General features: G+C 36.7%; 1 protein-coding gene across 1 annotated transcript; it reads left to right on the top strand.

Annotated features, from left to right (window-relative positions):
- Positions 1–19,432: 19,432 nt before the first annotated feature.
- LOC122792386 (ribosomally synthesized cyclic peptide ustiloxin B precursosr-like) lies at positions 19,433–19,978 on the top strand. Its single transcript, XM_044060174.1, has one exon. The coding sequence runs from the start codon at positions 19,433–19,435 to the stop codon at positions 19,976–19,978; it is 546 nt and encodes a 181-aa protein (XP_043916109.1).
- The last annotated feature ends 527 nt before the right edge of the window (positions 19,979–20,505 follow it).

Here is a 20,505-nt window from a genome sequence, read left to right as displayed (position 1 = left end):
TCATTGTGCCCCTCTACGCATCACTCATCAGACCCATCATAGAGTACAGTTGCATACCACCTACTCAGAGGTGATCTATGCCTGACATACAAGGCCATGTCCAACCCAGAATTGATGGACATGCTCCACCTAAAGGAAACCATATCCCCTCGAGCCACACGCTCTAGGGATTTAAGCCTCACCACAACAATAAATAGGATGCGCTGGTGGGATAGATTCCTGTGCCCGAGACTTCCCATGCTCTGGAACAAGATTCCAATCTACATTAGGCAGAGCTCCTCACTAACACTCTTCAAGAGAAACCTTGACGAGTGGATGGGAAAAACAAAGTTTACCCTGGGGATCACTTCAATGGTTCTACTGGACAAAGGTACGGGGAACTAATCTAAGGGGGTGGCGAAAGCCAACACATTCCAGTTAGGCTTATAAATGCCTTCAGGCAGATAGCCTAGTACCTACCTATGAAACACAGACTTAAAAATATGAGATCTGTACAGAGGAAATCATTCTCACTATACCCACTGATGGCAATTTACTGAAGGGATTGAGGTTAAATATCAGATCAGATTGATAGCATTTGTATATCAAGGAAATTTAGGAGATGTGAATAACAAAGATATGGTGAAATAAAAGCTACAGTTCTCTGAAATTGATACAGTGAGATAAAATACGCTGTGCATCTAGTTATCATGTGAAATACTGGCTAAAATGCCAGGTTTATACTACAGATGTCAGAATTGCCAAACATCTTATGTTCTAACCTAAGAATAAGCTTGTGTGCTCCTATAAATAATACAGGCTGCTTACTGAAACTGAAGGATGAATACTCTAGGTTCCCGTAACTGAACCAAGGCAATCCATATTAGTAAATACAGTCATTCTATTTCCAAACCAGGCATTTTTTGCATTCAGCATAGCTACTACCCTGAAGTCAGACAATGGCCTTCTGTTCAGCAGCATTTAGGTCAGTGAATTTTGGGAAAATACTGAAGTCACTGCAGAAAGGACAACCGTCTGTGGCCTCAGTTACTAGTATGGTAGAGCGCTGCCTGGCAGCAGCAGTAGTGTACATTGCTGTAAGGATATAAGAGTCAGTCTCAGTTTATTGAGTATTAAAATTCCTAGAACCATTACAACATGTTCCATGTGACACAGAGAGAGAGAGGCTACCTAACAGATCAGGACAGAAACCTATGCAGAACAAACATGATCAGTGCTTTGAAATGTAGCACATTTATCTTTCATGATGGAAGATCAGAAGACTACGGGTTCTGTTTCTACTCCTGGTGCTGGGTTCTTTATAACTCTTGAGAGGCCTGTCTTTTGAATGAGACATTAACCCAAGGTCCTGTCTGACTGAGTTGGTATAAGAACAGATGGATATAACAGATCCCATGACACACATCATGCAGAGTACAGGTTCTCTATTACAAAACTTAAATTCAGCATACTTACATGCAAACATATATGCATCATTAGATACGGTTATTTATTAATTTTATGTACAAACTGTATGCACACTCTGTAGTCATCATTTTAAAACCTCACTCTGTCACAATCAAAGCTTTACATTTTGAATTACTTCTTGTAAATTGTACCCTTTATTGTATAGCACTTCACTGCAACTTTCTTTCAATACAAACCATATCCCTGCCGTAATTATTTTATCTAGCCCCTCCACTTCTTTATCCCATTTTTCATAGTATGTATGCATTATCATATCCACATTTTTATTTTAACTCAATTATATACATTTTAAACAATAGCCTTTCATTAGCTTATACATAGAAAATACATGTTGATTATTCCCCACTGCATCATATCCTTCCACATTGCACATCCACTTTTTCATATGTCCTTTCAGATGCGAGTTAAAGACGGTCTCTAAAGTCATTACATTCATATTGTCTTTTGCACATTTCTTGCTTCCTTGGTATTCCTTCTTTTTTCTTACATCCATATTTTCATATCCAGCCTCGAAATAATGTTGCAGCACTATTTTAGAAAAACAAATTTCCTATATATTTTTTTAGATTTTCTATTTCTAACTTCCATGTAAAATATCTTATCTGATATTCTTTTATTTCATTTGTTCTTTTTTCCTTTTCATAAAACTTCATTAATATTCTTTATACTTATCGTACAAAAATGTACATAGCATATTACTATCCCTTTCCTTCATTGTACTTATTACAAAAAAATAAATAAGCATAAAGAAGCTATTAAATCCATCTGGTGTACCACATTTAACCCTCCCTTCGCCTCTGTCATAATAAATTGCAACTGTTTCTGTGTAGCTTAATTGACAGCCCCATAAAAATAAATATAATATTGAATACTTTCCTTAGCTTTTTATTTTCAACATCCACAGATGTGTTATATAACAAGATGTCCTTTTATTTCATTGCTGCAGTATTCATTACATTAGGGGATCCCTGCCAAGTGTGGCTTGACATCCAGCCAGTATACAAGGTTGCTTTAAGGTATGCCGTACATCACATGCATGCTCCTTCTGTAGCATAGGGCATAAAGGTGATGTCCAGATGTACCATGCTCAGAACATCTTGGCTGCAAGTTTGAATTTCATCCCATGATCATCATTCTGAGCCCTGGTCTGTTGCTGAGGAGATATTCCTGGATCCGGCTTCAATCTTTGCCTGATGATATTAAAGCTATGTTGATAGATGCCCCTCTTGATAATAAACACTTGTTTGGTGAAGCTGCTGCTGCTATGTTTACGTCCCTTCAGGACAAGAGTAGGGCTTTACAGGAACTTACACATCTGTTTGTTTCTCCTGTACCTAAATTTCAGAGAAATTACTCCAGTAAGTCAGCTTTTGTCAATAGGCAGTCTCACCCTCCTAAGGTAAAAAGGTTGGCAAGAGGGCTCCTCCTGTGAAGGCTACTAAGACTTCTTCTTCTGTGCCTCAGAAGTTTCCTTTTCCAGATAAACCAGGTGCTGTCTGACTATCCTAGTCTTCCCAGCCATTTTCCTCTTTCTCTTCACCCCCCCGTCTCTCTTCCTGCTTGGTTACAAATTACTCAGGAATCCCCCTTCCCCCTTTTATGGGTATTCCTCAGCCCCCTCATGAACAACTTTTTTTTTTCCAAAGGTGCTTTGGGACCTTTTGATTCAAGGTACTATTCAAAAGGTGCCTGGGTGTCAAAGGGGGAGGGGTTTATTCCAGGATGTTTATAGTGCCCAGGAAAGGGGGGTACTTGGAGACCAATTCTACACCTCCCTCATCTAAACACTTTTCTGAAGGTGCCCTCCTTTCGGATGTTGTTCCTTCAGACTTTGTTCCCTTTTCTGCTTCCTCAGGCTTACATGGTGTCTCTGGATCTCAAGTATGCTTATCTCCATATTCCAGTTCATCCTCTTTTCAGGAAGTTTTTACATTTCTCTGCTGCTTTCTGGCATTTTCAGTTCTCTGCTTTGGCCTTTCTACTGCCCCAAGGGTATTCAGTAATTGCCACTCTCCTGTGATTGCTTTCTTGCAGGATTCAGGAGATCCAAGTATTTCCTTACTTGGACGACCTTCTTTTTCAGGCATCCTCTCCAGAGATCCTGTTGTAAAATCTTCATTTTGCCATTTCCCTCCTGCAAAGCCTGAGGTTTACAATAAACTTCAAAAAGTCTTTTCTGACTCCTTCTCAAGACCTTGTTTTTCTGGGGCACAGGATACAGACTGTGCCTATGCTGGTAACCCTGCCTCCTCCCAAGGCTTTAACTCTCATTTGCTTCTTTCTTCCACTGGCCTCTAACAGCCAGGGAGTTTCTGAGAGCCCTGGGTTTCATGGCATCTACCATCCCTATGCTCCCTCTGACCAAACACCATCATGAGAAAGTTTCAGTGGTTTTTGAAGTCGCTTTGGCTTCAACATGCGCATCCCTTAGAATTTGTAGTTCCTCTTCTACCTTGTCTCAAGAAGGACCTCCATTGGTGGATCCAGCAGTTGTCTCTAAACGTAGGGCTTCCTTTGCATCCTCCTCTTTCCTCTGAGGAGCTGTTCACAGATACCTCAGGCATGGGATGGGGCAGCTTTTGGCTCCCTAAGGATGCAGAGGGTGTGGTCGCCTTTTCAACAGAAAGAGTACATCAGTGTCAAATAGATGAGATCTCTTCTGCTGATGCTTCAGGCTTTTCATTCTTTTTTCTCCCCAGGTCCTTTAAAGGTATTTACAGACAATAACATAGCGATGTGGTATGTAAACAAACAGTGGGGGACAAGAACTTATCTTCTTTGCCGGTTGGCACTCCTGGTATGGGATCTTGTAGTCCAGTGTCAAGGGACTCTTCAGGCAGTTTACATTTCTTCAGGTTAAATCTTTGTGGCAGACACTCTGAGATGGTCCTTATCTCAATCCCATGAATAGATGTTTCAAATGCATGTGTTTCTCGACATTGTCCAGCAGCCAGGTACGTACTCTTCAAATAGATTTTTTTGCCTTCCCTCTCAACAGACAACTTACTCTAGTTTGGAAGTTAGATGCCCTATCTTCTTCTTGGAAGGGGATGTTTCTTTATGTTTTCCCACCCCTTCCCCTCATTCCAAAAGTCCTGTTCAAAATTCAGCAGGATGCTCCAAAAATCTTGTTGGTGACTTCCTTTTGGCCAAGATAGCATTGGTAACCTCTTTTTCCTTGCATTGGCATTCCTACTGGGGCTTTCATTTCTGAGGATGGTACATCTAAATGTTACCTTTAAGCCCTACATTATGCAAGGAGCATATTTGTGAGATATGGTGTATATCAAAACCACAAATGTTCACAACCGCGAATACAAAAACACCGACACATAAACGCCAAAGTGCTACAACAGTGAAAGACGTGAACAGTGAAAAATCAAAATGCCAAACGTATTTCCGGGAACAACAGTGCCATACAAGTATGTAAACAAACTTCATTAAACACACTTTTGCAGGGGGGCAAGCCCCCCTGTGCCCCCCACACCCCCCTACTTAAATATATCAACTCCAAGATCGCACTACAGTGGGAAAAGGGATATATTTCCTATTCCCCACGATCACTCTGCTGGCCATGGAAATATGTTCGGCGTTCCGATTTTCGCTGTTTATGTCTTTTGCTCTTGTAATACTTCAGCCTTTAAGTGCCGTTGTTCTTGTATTCGTGGTTTTGAACATTCGTGCTTTTGATATAGACCTGGTGTACCTTAAAGGAACCTAAGGCTTTGGTATACTGGCTGGACATTGGGGCACCCTTGGCAGGGGATCCCTTGATGTAATGAATACTGCAACAGTGAAGAGCAGGACATCTACCATTATGGTAAGATTTTATACAACTGTACTTTCTGTTAAGTATACTTTTTTAAGTTACAGTGTAAAAGGTCTCCATAAACTAACTGCAGATTTCATCTTCAGCACATTCATATCCCACTGTACTTACACCCAGAGTCTTTTCTCTGAAAAAATATATTTCCTATTAGAATTTTGCTATTGGAAATATGCTACACTTTTACTAGTTTCCTTAATTTTCATTTCCACTTGCCTCACCTTATTTCACCATAATCTAACACTCATCAGTTTCTGTCATTCAGTCAACCATTTATCAGTATCTTTACCCAAGGATTCCCAATATACATTATTAAGCATATTTACAACCTTGCTCATTGACTCACAGTCTTCTAATATATTTCACAGCTGCTCATGACACAAATTTCCATATGTTTTTGATATGTAACATTCAACCGACTTGTCATTTTCATTTTTCTTTGTTGCTGTATCTACTATTTTTATTTATAACATTTCTTTCAATTGCTTCTACTTAATATCATATATTAAATAGTTTCCCTTTCATTATACTAATCTGTAATATTTACATTATAGTTATCTAATATACATTGCCTAATCTACTCAGTTCTGAATAGCTCATAATCTTCCATTTTCCATATATACTAAATCACAGTTTTCACTATTTATCTATTCTTTATACCACAATTATACCATTCATTAAATGTTTTAAAAAACACATCCTTCTCACCATCTCTTAAGTTTTTATAAAATGTCTAGCCTTGAGCATCAATACCAGGCATACTATTTCTTAACCTTTTTAGCATATAACTTAAAGGTTCTAAAGATATTTTTCTAATTCTTTCTTATTCCTTTCACTCACAAAATTCTCTTCCTAGGTTTTGATCACTTCTATTTATTTATTCTATTTTTCTTTAGTATACATCAAAGCCATAAACTTCTTAGCAACTTCTATAATCTCATCTTGTTTATACTTGTTGGCCGAATGTCCTGCAATAATCCCATTATATCCTATTAACAAATGTTCCAAGTAACTTCCACCTGTCCTTTTTCTTTAAAATTTTTAATTCTCTCATTGTTCTTTATTCTTTTCCTGTATATCTCTATCTTTCTTAAACAAAATATATCCTGTTTTCCATATTTTTATCATATTCATACAGTAACATTTCATATTCATCCCTTTTTATTTGTATGTTTTCTTTATTTGTTCAGTCCTTTTTTATTTTGCTCTTTTAAAACAACCTTTTGTCCAGAGTAGGGCTTTTAGCAACAGTTCAATTCCATTATTTACAATGCATTCCTTTCAAACAAGATAATTTATACAAAGCAATATTCTTTTTAAACTTTCAATCATTGGCCCCAAAATATTTCCTTAAACATGACACATCTAAATCCAAAAATGGATGTGTATAGCCCTTTAATATATTTCCCTGAATTCCTTTTTGTTCAAGGACATTTCAAGAATAAATGCTTTAAGGTCTCCTCCACTCTTGTACACATACCCAAATCACGCACTGTTTCATTTAACATTATAATGTATATATTACTTAATAGGTATCTTTTAATGACTTAACCTGGTTTATATATATATATATATATTTTTTTTTTGACATATTACTTCTGTTTACTATACACACACACACACACACACACACACACACACACACACACACACACACACACATGCACACACTGAAAATAGTAGTGCATGTACACTTCTGTTTGCTAGTTAGATACATATATACTTCTGTCTGCTAGAAGATATGTAGAATAATATAGTCAGTTAGATGCATGCATTTCTGTTTGCCAAAATATATATTAAAGGTTTAAACTGTTCTTAGCTAAAAATTAAATAAAAAACGGCATTCATCTGTAATGTGAGATGAAACAGAACACAAAGTACAGCTTGAAGAAGAATGCTGATAAAAATAACTCCTTAAAAAGGCATTCAGTTGTGTGTAACAGTGTTTGGTACAAGCTTCAAGGAGAATTACAGATAAGGAATTTCCTGAGATGCAGGTGCAAGGAATAAACAACTCCCCACTGGGTTGGAGGCAAGGACGACTCACTGAACTGTCACGTAATTCACCTTGAAACAGAACACAAAGTAGCTTAACAACAGACTGCATGACATTAGAGAAATTCAGAATTCCAAAGGTATTAACAACAGACTGTTCTCATGGACAGGATCCAAAATGCAGAAGAAAAAAGTGTATACAAGACAGTAAAAGTGTATGATATTAGATCTGATTTCTTGTTAGATCTGAGTACTGGAAATGGAGATCATCTTTCATGGTGTCTCAAAAGGTTAACCTGAGACATTAAAGCTGTAAACTGTACAGTATTGTCTGTATAACAGACTACCCATACAAGTTATTTTAGTAGTACTGCACAAGAACAATAAAAATATACTGTTCAAGAGGTTAATAGTCTGCAAAGTGCACTAAGACTTTGTTTTACAAAGCACTGAAGCAGCAGCACAGATATCTGACAGACATCTGCATTTAATCTTTCAGTGCACTTATCAGACTTTGGTTTCAGCACGCAAAAGCTGCTCAGACTTTTATTTCTACAGGCACCAACACAGAGCTGCATTCGGCAGCATTAGTAAGAACAAGACTTGACATTTAAATAACTTTTCATAACATCAAGAAAAAAAGCCACAGTCTGGTAAAATCCTATTTAGTCTATGTCAGATAGCTAATAGCACACACCTATTATAGTTTTTCCATCCTTTTCCTAAGAGAAAAATGCCTGCTGCCTGCATATGCCATACTTTCCAACTTAATGTACACCTTTTAAACTTCATTTCTAACTTTATTATCTTTTTAGTGATGTTTTCCATACCCCCCTTAAAACATTCAGCCACTAATGATTTTTCTTTTTGCATCTTTCTCATACCTTCCTATCCCTCCATTGCATAAATTTTCCAAGACTTCCTTCCTCAACAAACATTGTAGAGTACAAGAATCCTATCCAAAATTAACTTAAGAACATTACAGGCTATAACACAGCCAAAGCATCTTCTCCAGCTCCCATACAGAATTCCTGTTTTTATAAGATTCTATCAATTACCCCACAATGTCATAAAATGTATTTTAATAATTGCTATAGTTAAATGTTTCTTCAGTTTTGTCAGAAATTAAAAAATAATGTCCAATAATGCATTTCTCAGCTCAACCATAATATCACACATTATGATCAGAAGGATATAGCCAATATATTAGTAGATTTAGTGCTGATTTTACCCCTGCTTACTCACATTGTTGTCTCCACTATCCTTGAAAAATGATTTTCCCCAAAATCTTAAAACAAGTCTTAGAATCCTTGTCAAGACTAAAACTAATACTTCCATGTTATTAGACAGCATACCAGGCTGCATTATCATCAGTGTCAAATGTGCACCATCTGACTTCAACTTAAACTGCTCAGCCTTAACCTACAATGGTGTTTGCATTTGATGCCTAGAGAATGGGCATTGTGAATCTTCTCCATGAAGGCAGACCCACTATAGACCCAGGTAAAAATTAGCACATCAATCTCAATAAAATTATATGCAAAGCCATAAAATACATCAGAACTGAGCTCATTGATGCAGATATGGGCAAATTAGCTTGTCTAGACCTCAAGTAATTTGATTTTGTGAAAGGCAGACCATGTCTCCAAACCCTAGTTACCATCTTTAAAAAGATTACAGAGTCTGTGGGCAGTGATGTCTCCATCCACAGTGCTTATCTTGACCTGGCCAAGGTTTTTGATACTATTTCCTATGCTGGTGTAAAGGAAAAATTAGACAAGCATAATATAATTCAATGTGTTTACAATAAAATGGAGAATTCAGCAACAAAACCAATGAAATAAACAGCAAAGGATAAAATCCTCACAGCAGCCTTTATTCACCAAGATAAGCAGCACCTTATTCAGTAAACGCTTTTGTCTTGCAAAGACTTCTTCAGACTGAATAAAAATTCTTTCACACTAAACACTTTAGATACTAAATCTTCACCCAATTAATTGATTAATTATACAATTATCAAAGATGAAATTTTATTAAAACAACAATACATTGTAGACATATTAAACATTCATGACTTAAAATGCACAACTTTTGTGTAAATATTAGAATTCAGAATTGTAATATGTCAGTGTTTAACCTTTTTCTTTTTAAATAAATTTTAAAATTTGGTATGGTAATAGACAGGGTTCTCAACTTTGATAGTAGGCTAGCTATTGTATATTTTTTATCTGAGTAAATTCTGTAAATTTACTATTTTAACTGTTTCTCTTGGAGCTTTTCTCCCTGGGCCTCTGCTGAAAATGGGCATATATCCAGTTGGACCAGCCTGGTCAACAAAATGTAAAATAAAATAAAAAATAAAAATAAAATGTTCTTTGTTATTCAACCCAGGGGGGGCGACTTGCATCTAATTTCACAATCCAGCAGTACTCTTTCCATTTTAACTCTTCATCTGCTGCTAGCCTACTATCAAAGTTGAGAACCCTATCTATTACCATAAATTTAGGATTCCCATTCCATTTATTATTCATATATTGCCTACCGCATGCATAAGTATCATCATTCCTTTGAAGAGCATACAAGTGCCCTTTTATTCTTTTATATAATTCTCTAGTTGTCATGCCAATATAATAAGAGGTACATTGTGTGCAGATAGAAAGATAAACAACTTCATCATACAAACATTTTCATTAAAAACATGTATTTTTATATTATTTGTGCATAATAAATTTTTCCCTTTGTATATATGCTTACATTATTTACAATTTAAACACTTTGTTACCTTTTCCTTTTTTTCCCATGTAAATATTTAACCTTATCTTGAAAAACATTTTTCAAACTCTTTCCCTTTTTGTAAACAAAAATGGGCTCATCTCCAACTATATCCCTTGTACCTGCAAAACTAGCTATGATTTTCCAGTTGACTTTGAACAGATTTTTTATCTGCCCACCATCTATAGAATATGGTACGATCATTCCCAATCCATAGTCTTTTGCTTTGTTGCCTTTTTTAAACTTCTGAATAGTGCCCATATTATTTGTTGTACCAAACACCCCCCTGTTGTCTCTAATTGATCGTACTTCTTTAATTTCAGTTTCTATCGGTTCTTTCGGATAACCCCCAACTAAAAACTTCTTACACAACATTTTACTCTCTTCTTCATACCTCTTTTCACAATCAGTTAAATTGCTGACTCTTTTTAACTGTCCTGCCGCATTATTTTTGATATAACTAGGATGCATGCTGCTAAAACTTAAATAAGTATTACTTTGAACACTTTTTTTGTATATTTTGGTAAAAAAAAAATATCCTGTTTATATACCTCAACATCCAAAAAACAGATACTATCATAACTATAATTCCAAGTGAATTTCAAATATTCACATGCGTTATTAACCTCTTCAAGGAAACATAAAAGTTCCTTCAAGTCACCTTTCCAGATAAAAAAAAAGGTCATCAATAAATCAACCATAAAACAATACCTGATTATAATAGCTGCCCGCTTTAATATACAGTTTTCCCCATTTTGTCATGAACAAATGGCATAGCTTGGAGCCATAGTGGCCCCCATCACTACCCCATTAATTTGTTCGTAAAAATTATCATTAAATTCAAAATAATTATAAGATAATATTATATCCAAAAATTCTAAAATAATAGATATTTAATCTTTACTATAATGATTTGATTCTATTAGTTCCAGTCTTACAAATTCTACCCCCATACAATGTGTTGTCTGTTCGATTGCAAATTCACTATCCAAAAGATCCCACAATGTGAAAGTTGTTGGTACCCTACCCTCATTGAATGTAAACTTGCAACTAGTGGAACTGGTCAAGGATAGTGTTTTATCCTGTCCTGTATGACATTTATTTTGCTGACATCCAAAGCAATATGCTAGAAATGTGGTTGAAAAAGTTTGTTGATTACTGCAAGCTGGCTGTTCTTATTCACTTATCCACTAATAACTCCAGCAAGAACTGGAATGTTCACATGGCTTGTGTAACAGAAATGGTCTACATCTGTATGCAAAAAAGTGTAGCATAGTAGCATTTGGCAAAAAATCCCTGCTTCAATATTATGTGTTATAAATGGTATTCCATTCAGACATAGTCATAAGATACCTGGGCATTTTGGGGGCAACACTCTCTCCTCTGATTGTCATGTTTCCACCAAAATCAGGAACTCCTATCTGGTCCAGTAAATTTCCATAGAAAAAGGTTAAAGATGCAAAAACATCATCCTGCTGCTGAATTTTCTCTCATCAAATCCATCATTAAATACAATATCTTCTGTGGTATAAACAATTCCAAGCATATGACTCAGCTGGAAAGGTCTCAAAGATTTCCAATCAATAAAATTAAAGAGTCTTAATATGCTTCAATTATCCCAACAGATTATCATGACTCTCTTTATATGTAGCAGCATACCAGCTTTACCAAGGAGTCCTATGTCTCATTTTTGAACTATAAAAGTTCCAGCCATATATCACTTCCTATTAATTTACAAAACCAGTGGTTCTACAAACACCCACACTAGGGATCTAAATCTGCACCTACAAATGCACAAGACTTACTGGAGGTATAACTTTCTAATCTGAGCTGAGGGAATACATTATCCACTTAAAGTAAAACAAAGTACTATTTTGACCACCTTTAATGCAAGTCTCAATGACTACATGGGTAGACACAAATTTATACAAGGATTGTCACTACTAATTGGTTAAATGTTTTTACTTAAAGATGAATATAGCTAGACATTGTATGGTCCCTGTGATCAGTTAACTCGTACTATCCCTACAATAAAGCACTAAATAACTCTCAGCAATATATGTTGTTGTACTTAATACAGTTGTTTTCATAAATACTTTCTCAGTGACATAATAAACTATTTCCATAAGCCACAACTTTCTCTTGTACTACCTAATGCCTCATGCCACATTTCGATCCTTTATCCAAATCTCACACTCAATTTGTGAGTCTTATCCTTTAATATTTCTGTACCTGCCACCATAACTTTCCTCCCAAAGCCCTTGTTTTTTGGTTCATTCATTCTTATCCTTATCTTGCCACCTTCTATGTTTAATTTCAAAACCAATGTCTGCAACCCTTTCTTCACCAGCTATGACCATCATATCATCTCATATATATTTTTTCTTATTACACTTGCCTTTCTCCCCTGCTTCATCCTGGTAGCCATTCTCATCCATGGCTGGGTCTACTGATAATAGCATTCTCCCCCAGGGCTAATATTTGAGATGGGGCAAACATGGAACTTAAGGGCATCCTGCAGGGTGGTCTTTGTGGTCTCCAGTTGGCTGGGGGTGTTTACCACATGGCCAACACTGGTTTCTACTGGTTTCTACCCCTCCCATGGGTTATGTGGTTATATCCAAAGAGATGGCCATTCAATAAGGATGCATATCATCTTGATCGTCCACTGCATTAGCTCAGCCATATCCCCATCCTAATTATTTGTTTGGAACATGCCCTCCCAGCAACATCCACAGCTTCTACTATGGGTCATTATGCAGAATGCCCACAAGACCATTCACCCCCCCATATGGGTCCATCCCATCACTCCCTTCCAGCCCATCAAGCTCTTGAGCCATAGTTAGGGATTTATTCCTCTACACTACAGTTCTAGTCTCTTATCCACATATAAAATATCCACTTGAAAATGCCATTGCCATCTAAATTCCTTTGTCTACATCCCACATAATATCATATTCATACAACAAGCAAATACTAAGAAACTCAGAGGATACTGTGGTTTATTGCCCTTACTAACTAGACACCTTGCACTTATCCACCTGTTCGTTTTTGGCACAACAAGCGATAGCCCATATACTTCCAAAATAAAAATAATTTAAACTACATCCACTCCTAATCTATCTAATGTATTTTAATTGGCCCTCATGTTCATCACAATCTAATACCTTCTATGCTTAATGCATAACTCTCCACTTATTTTTCAATTAAATATAACAGCTATTAAGTCCACTGTTAAAAGAAATGAATAGCTTTTATCTTTCCTACCCCCTAATAGATCCACTAACTGTTCAAAACACTTCTTTTCTAAGTTACCCCAAATTTAAAAAAAAGCTATGTGATTATGCAGTGATGTATAATCCACCCTTTTCTATAAAAATGTTAGCCCTCCCTCATACAATTTGTCTCTATCCATTCTCTTGTTTGGTAACCATGTATTAAATACTTTATGCTCTGTAAATCTTGTCAGTTTATCCAACTTCTCATAAAACCTATACTTCACCCCTTCAGTCCTTGGAGTGATATTCTTATTACTTGCTATCAGAGCCTGTTTAAATTCTAAGACAGAAATTTCCAGTTTAGTTCTTTATTCTTTTAACGTAGTCACTTTTGTATTCCCCTTTTCAAAGTTCATCCACAGTGACTTTCCACAGCTTACATCATTTGTATTAGATTCTCAACTTGTACTCCATTTTCATTAAACAGTATCTTCATCTACTGCTGCTCCTATTTAATCTTCTCACAAAATGAATACACTTGCTTATTTCTGCATATACAGTTTTATGTTTGTAATCTAAATTCCCTCTGAAACCTCATTTTCCCCAATTTTCAACATTTCTTTCCTTTCAGTTGAACTCCCAGCACCTTCCCAATTTCCAGCTCTTCGTACATTTTTTTTCAAACCCTTGGACTTCCATTAAAGCATACTCATGTTTCAGACATCACAATGTAAATTCCCCCCCAAACTTTATCTTTCAGCACCATCTACCATTTAGTACAATTTGTGTAAAGATCTATCATTCCAATATGATCCCACAGTCTATTAAAATAACTCTTATACATACCCTATCAGAGGTCGGCAAAGTAGCCTTATTACTACCCCACCCTATCACATTCTTCTGCTTTTTTTCCGATATTTCCTATCAAGACCTACAATCTGAAAATCCTTTTATTGATCTTCTACATCATGACACAGTTAACCCATAGATGCTATCCAATAGTCTATTTCATTTGCTATTGTCCCTCTATAATATTTTATTTATTTTTATTTATTTAATATTTCTTTACCGGGAAAATCCAGCTTAGAACAGGACTACTTTTTAGCAGAGCCCCATGGAGAAACACTCCAGACACGTCTTTGTAATGTGAAAGGAAACTGGAGCACCTGGAGAAAACCCACACAAATGCAGGGAAGACATGCAGACTCTGAATAGAAGGCACCCCAGCCAAGAATCGAACCAGAGAACCTCTTGTTGTGAGGCAACAATGCAAACAGCTGCACCACTGCGCTGTCCAATATGTCTTCCCACATCAGCTACCAACCTTAAATCTATAGAGACTGTTAAGATCATATGTAATCATATATCCCTCTTCTTTTTGTTACCCAATTTGCACCTCAGCTAACAGTTATAATCCCTGACTTGCAAAGTAATCCATGCTTAAACGAATTTCCTAATACTTCAAAAATGTTCTTTCTTCAAATTCTGACTAAAGTATAAACATTAATAGGACAGCGCAGCGGTACATCGGTAGCATTGTCCCCTCACAGCAAGAGGTTCTCCAGTTTGATTCTCGGCTGGGGTGCCTTCTGTGCAGAGTCTATGTCCTCTCTGCATTCGTGTGGGTTTCTTCTGGGTGCTCTGGTTTCCTTCCACATTACAAAGACATGCGTCTGGAGCATTTCTCCCTGGGCATCTGCTGAAAATTGGCTTTGTTCCAAGTCAAACATTCCCAGTTAACAAATATTAAATAAAACAATAAAATAAATAATTAATCTCTAAAAGTACCTCTCCCTACCCTACAACCAATATACAGTGTTTGGCCCCATTCCTTCACTTCTACATCTTATTTATCACCCAAATTAACACACCTGAACATTCTTCAAATCCAAACAAAAATACCAGTGCACCACCTACCAGTTTATTTTAGCCTTTCCAACTACAATTTTGAAAAAAAAGTAAATATCTTTCAGACATATTATGTCCCAATTTTGCTTTTTCACATAATCAATAACAGTACCCTTCTTTGTTTTGCCTTTAAACTATTAATGTTTAAAGACAAAAAAAATATTCATTGGACTTACTGATTTCGCCTTTTTTTCCTGTTTTGTTTCTTAATATGCTTTTCAGTTATCAGTTTCCCATCAGTTCATCCTCCCCATTTTTTATCCCTTTATCAATCTCCTTGCATAGGTATATTCTGAACTTATTAACACATCAAGCAGGTTATCATGTGATATTCAGTACCTACTTCACCTCCCTTTTCCCTCTGTGACAGCCACATCTTCTAGATCCTGTTGTCTTTCCTCACTATTAGCATCTATTTACTCTTTGTCAGCTCCCTCAGTCTCATCCTCATTGTCACATGATCTTTTGGCATGACAGCCAGACCAGTAATGATTCATACCCCGAAGCCTAGTGTATTTTGATTCACGCTATCATGAAAGATTCCCTGTCCTCTTACATAAATTATAAACACATTCAGTGCATTCCTTAACAAAGTAACGTTTCTTGGGCTGCTCTCTATAGCGGATTCCCCTACATCCATGTATAGCAGTCATGCTATTCAAATGATATAAGTGAATTTCAACACTGTGCAAGGCAACTGAAATTAACCCAACCCCCATTCCACAACTGCATTTTTCCATGATTTTCCTAACATAGCTTATTTTTTCACATAATGTTTCAAATACATTTCCCACACTACTTTGGGTTAAAGTTTCAGTCTTAAAAATACTGCAAAAATTTGCTTTTACTAGATACTATTTTTTTAAGCAAAATTCATGGTCTGCAACAGTGTCAAGGGAAATATTCTACACAGTCTCTGTTGGTACACGTCAGTGCTCAAATTTACATAACTTGAAAGCTCAGCATTCAGGTGTAAGTCCTACAGTCGAGTATAACAAAAACAAGTAACATTTCTTGCAGTATAATAGTATCTTCTCCTTTAGCAATTACAGCAACATAAAAGATGGTTACACAGCCATTTTCCTTTATTACATTCATTTTCTTGGTAACAGGAAGAATATCTGACATCCTGCCCATCTCCATTTCTCTACCTCTTCCTCCAAGTAACCCCTACAAATTTTACAACTTTGTTGGGCAACAACCCTTGCTTCTTAATTGCCTCCTAGTTGTCCCTCTCAGTTTTCCCCACAGCTTTTATAAGATGTCTTTTGGAAGCCCTCCAGTTACAAAAATTATCACCTCATCCACCAGATTCACCATATATAAACTGGCACTGACCACTTCACCATTACTTTGTAAGTAGGAGCTGGTCATTTTATCCCTTATTCCTTGCACTCCCCCTTGGCTGCACAGAAAGTGCCTCTCTATTACCCCAATACAGTATGGGGATTTTTTATACATTTTAAAGGAGTAATCACACTTGAAACAGGGGTGCCTTTTCATGGGTGACCTGGGAGCACTGTCTGGTCTAGTGACTTTCCTAGACTCACACAGTAGGCAAATAGTTGTGGAAGAAATTAAACCTTTTCCCTTGATTACAGAACACAGCTCATTGATAGCTAATAGCCTTACTCCTCTGTGTTAACTGCCAAACTGGAATATCTCCAGTGTCCTGGACAACATTTTCCCGAGTCAGTATGAATACCACCCCAGGCTTCCACTGAAAATATGTCACAACCTGGTATGACTAACCTGGTTAAAAAATGTAAATGCATACATACAATAATGTCAAATTAAATAAATAAGCAAGCAAACAAGAAAATAAATCTGGTAATACTTAGAAGAACATAAAGTGTGTTACTGGGACATGTAAGGCAAAATAAAAATGCATCACTATGCTGCCCAGATCCTTATCAGCTGAAGGATGTCATTGGTCCTATGATCACTTTATGCAATGGCATACACACTCTGACTAAGCACCTATTATTCCAAAAATCATTTGTTGGATCCTGACAATTGTACTAAGCTGAACTTGGACATGACAATTTGCGGTGAACAATGATGTTAAGCACATCTAAAAGAGTTACTAAAAAGATTTTATCTTTAAATAATTACACTTTTTATGAAATAATTTCAAAATGCCAAACTGATCTGTCTTTGAAGATGAGTATGAAGATATTAAAAAGGAAAGTACAATAGAAATGTGTTGATATATGTGTGCACATAAATATTATCCGCATTAATCATAATATGTTATGTTCCTTTTCAGCAGGAAAAAAACAATGCAATATTTGAAAAAAAGTGTTTAATTGTTTACAGAAGTACATCACTAAATTTAAAAACAAAAAAGTGTAAATATCATTAAAATTATGTTATGCAAAAAAAAAAGTCTCTCAAACTATGTATTACACTGATTGAATACAAGAACAGAGATCATCAGCAAATAAGAGAGAGTTTTTAGAGGGTAGCATGCTCAAAATTAGATTTACGAAGAGTGAAAAAAGAAGCGAGCTAAGGACTGATCCTTGTGGATCACCACTAGAAAGAGGTATGAGTGAAGAGAGAGAGAGAAAAAAGAACTGAAACATATTGAGACAGTTATATTACTTAAATACTGTCTGAACTACTTGATTTGATTTTCTATTATGTGCGAAGGGGACAGCAATGGTAGCAGTTTGTGGTAAGATATAAAACTGAAAGCCTGTGCTGGGCCTATGATGATAGCTACAGTCATTTTACCAACATTGTTTCATTAGTAATGGCAAGGGTAGTGTGGGTACCACATTGATTATGGAAGCTAGCTTTGATAGAGTAGTTAGCTTCAAGGTGCTGGAGGATCTGGGAGGATATGGTCTTTTCTAACAATGGATACTGGTGAAAAAAAAAAAACAGAATGTTTGACCTATGACCCCACTCAAGTTTCACCACTGCAGTCTGGTCCAATGTTCAGAGTACTACCATTGCTCCACCTGCCCACTAGTCAACCTTCTGGTCCCATTCACCTTCACTCATAGATAAGCCCTCAAGATACTTAAACACCTAAACCTCAGATAGTAGCTCTACCTTACCTATAGACTGCAATTTTTTCTTTTTCTGAAACAGAACTTTGTCCTCTGATTTAAAGATACTGATTTTCATTTCAACCCCTTCACGTGCAGCAATAAATCCCACCAGTGCATGATGGAGATCACAGACACTTGAGGATAAGAGGAAAGCATCCTTAAACAAAATAGATGCATACTTTACATTCCCAAACTGGGTTATGTCTCCATACATTGGCTTCATCACAATGCCCTGCTCAAACAAAGCAGAAATAGTAAAGGAAAAAACAATACAACTTTAGTAAAGCCTTATATCCAATTTGAATGTCCTTGACTTAATGCTGAGAAAGTAGACGTAACTCTTACTCCTCAAATGTAGGGGACAAATGTCATGCAACATCAGCCCTGGGATCCTGCACTACTGTTGCATTTACCACAAGAAATTCCAGAAAAATGTACAATGAAAATGTTTTCTTAGGAGTTGTGCTCTTAACTCCATTTGTCCATTCAGTTTTACTTCCCAGTTCATGTCTGCCATGCAAGTACTTGAAAGCCACCTCTTAAATCAGTCTAACAGAACAATATTATTACAAGCTTATTTTCCTTATTTGTTTTGGCTGTTAAATCATTCTTTTAGTTTTATCAGCTGACATATTTTTGTTCCAGAAAGAAAGAGAGAACTGAACAGAATATGCCACAGGTTCAAAGGGTCTATATTATAGCATCGAACATTTAGGCTGTTGAACACTTAAACGTCAACCCCTAAATGTTGAAAGCTACAAATTGCGAACGGACAATTATGCAAATGTTTTTACAGGGAAAAAAATTTGCTTAGCTGTCATCGGGAATTTGCCCTTTTCCCCAATGTAAAGTGATCTCAGCATTGGTATATTTAGTTTGGGTGTGTGTGGGGGGAATAGCCCCCCCACATTGAGGGATGTGGGGGAATAAGCCCCCTACTTGATTAAGGTTTGAAAATATGGTTTTGTTTTCCTCCTGCCAAGCGAATTTTTCCCCTGTAAAAAAATTCACCTAATTGCCCATTCATGGTTTGTAGCTTTCGACATTTAGGTGTTCGACAACCTAAACATTCGATGCTATAATATGCCACAGGTTCCGATACAAGCATTCTGTTGACAGAATATGCCACAGGTTCCGATACAAGCATTCTGGTGACAGAATATGCCACAGGTTCCGATACAAGCATGCTGGTGACAGAATATGCCACAGGTTCCGATACAAGCATGCTGGTGACAGAATATGCCACAGGTTCCGATACAAGCATGCTGGTGACAGAATATGCCACAGGTTCCGATACAAGCATGCTGGTGACAGAATATGCCACAGGTTCCGATACAATCATGCTGGTGACAGACTATGCCACAGGTTCCGATAAAAGCATGCTAGTGACAGAATATGCCACAGGTTCGGATGCAAGCATGCTGGTGACAGAATATGCCACAGGTTCCGATGCAAGCATGCTGGTGACAGAATATGCCACAGGTTCTGATACAAGCATGCCGGTGACAGAATATGCCACAGGTTCCGATATAAACATGCTGGTGACAGAATATGCCACAGTTTCTGATACAAGCATGCTGGTGACAGAATATGCCACAGGTTCCGATACAAGCATGCTGGTGACAAAATATGTCACAGGTTCAGATACAAGCATGCTGGTGACAGAATATGCCACAGGTTCAGATACAAGCATGGTGGTGACAGAAGAATATTTTCGGGGGGGGGGGTAATGCATTTTGGGTTTGTCTACTTTGGTTTCTATTTGAATTAAGTTGTGAACAAAAGGCATTGATAAGAGGCTTGATGACATGTATCCATTTAAACTATTAAACCAACAATAACAATAAAAATAAAATTGTTGACAGAATCAGTGAATACAGCACTAACTGACCTATTTCATTCTGCTTTAAATCAAGAACTTCATCAGAAGACATTTTTGATTAAAATGGTACTAAAGCATTCAGTCCGTGGCATGTTTGGTGATTAATTCAACAGTTTTATTATGCATCCTGTTATGATGAATGCCTAACACATCCACACTTTTTTAGCTCACATAAATTACACCCTTTTGTCCTTATGTAATAATGAACAAATAGAATAATTCAGCAAAGTATCAGTTTTTAGAAACCCTGGATACTGATTGTCCCCTATTCTAACTAACCTCCATCCTCTGTATGCCACATTAATTTGTTTTAAGATTATTCTTAGTTTAGCCTTCAAAAGCATTGCAAAGGTGAGTGTTGTCTCATGCACCAAA

Source organism: Protopterus annectens, chromosome 1.part2 (genome assembly GCF_019279795.1).
Source record: "Protopterus annectens isolate FY-2018-M chromosome 1.part2, PAN1.0, whole genome shotgun sequence".
NCBI lineage: Eukaryota > Metazoa > Chordata > Ceratodontiformes > Protopteridae > Protopterus > Protopterus annectens.
The sequence above is the reverse complement of the archived record's forward strand: the minus strand, read 5'-3'. Positions and strand labels throughout refer to the sequence as shown.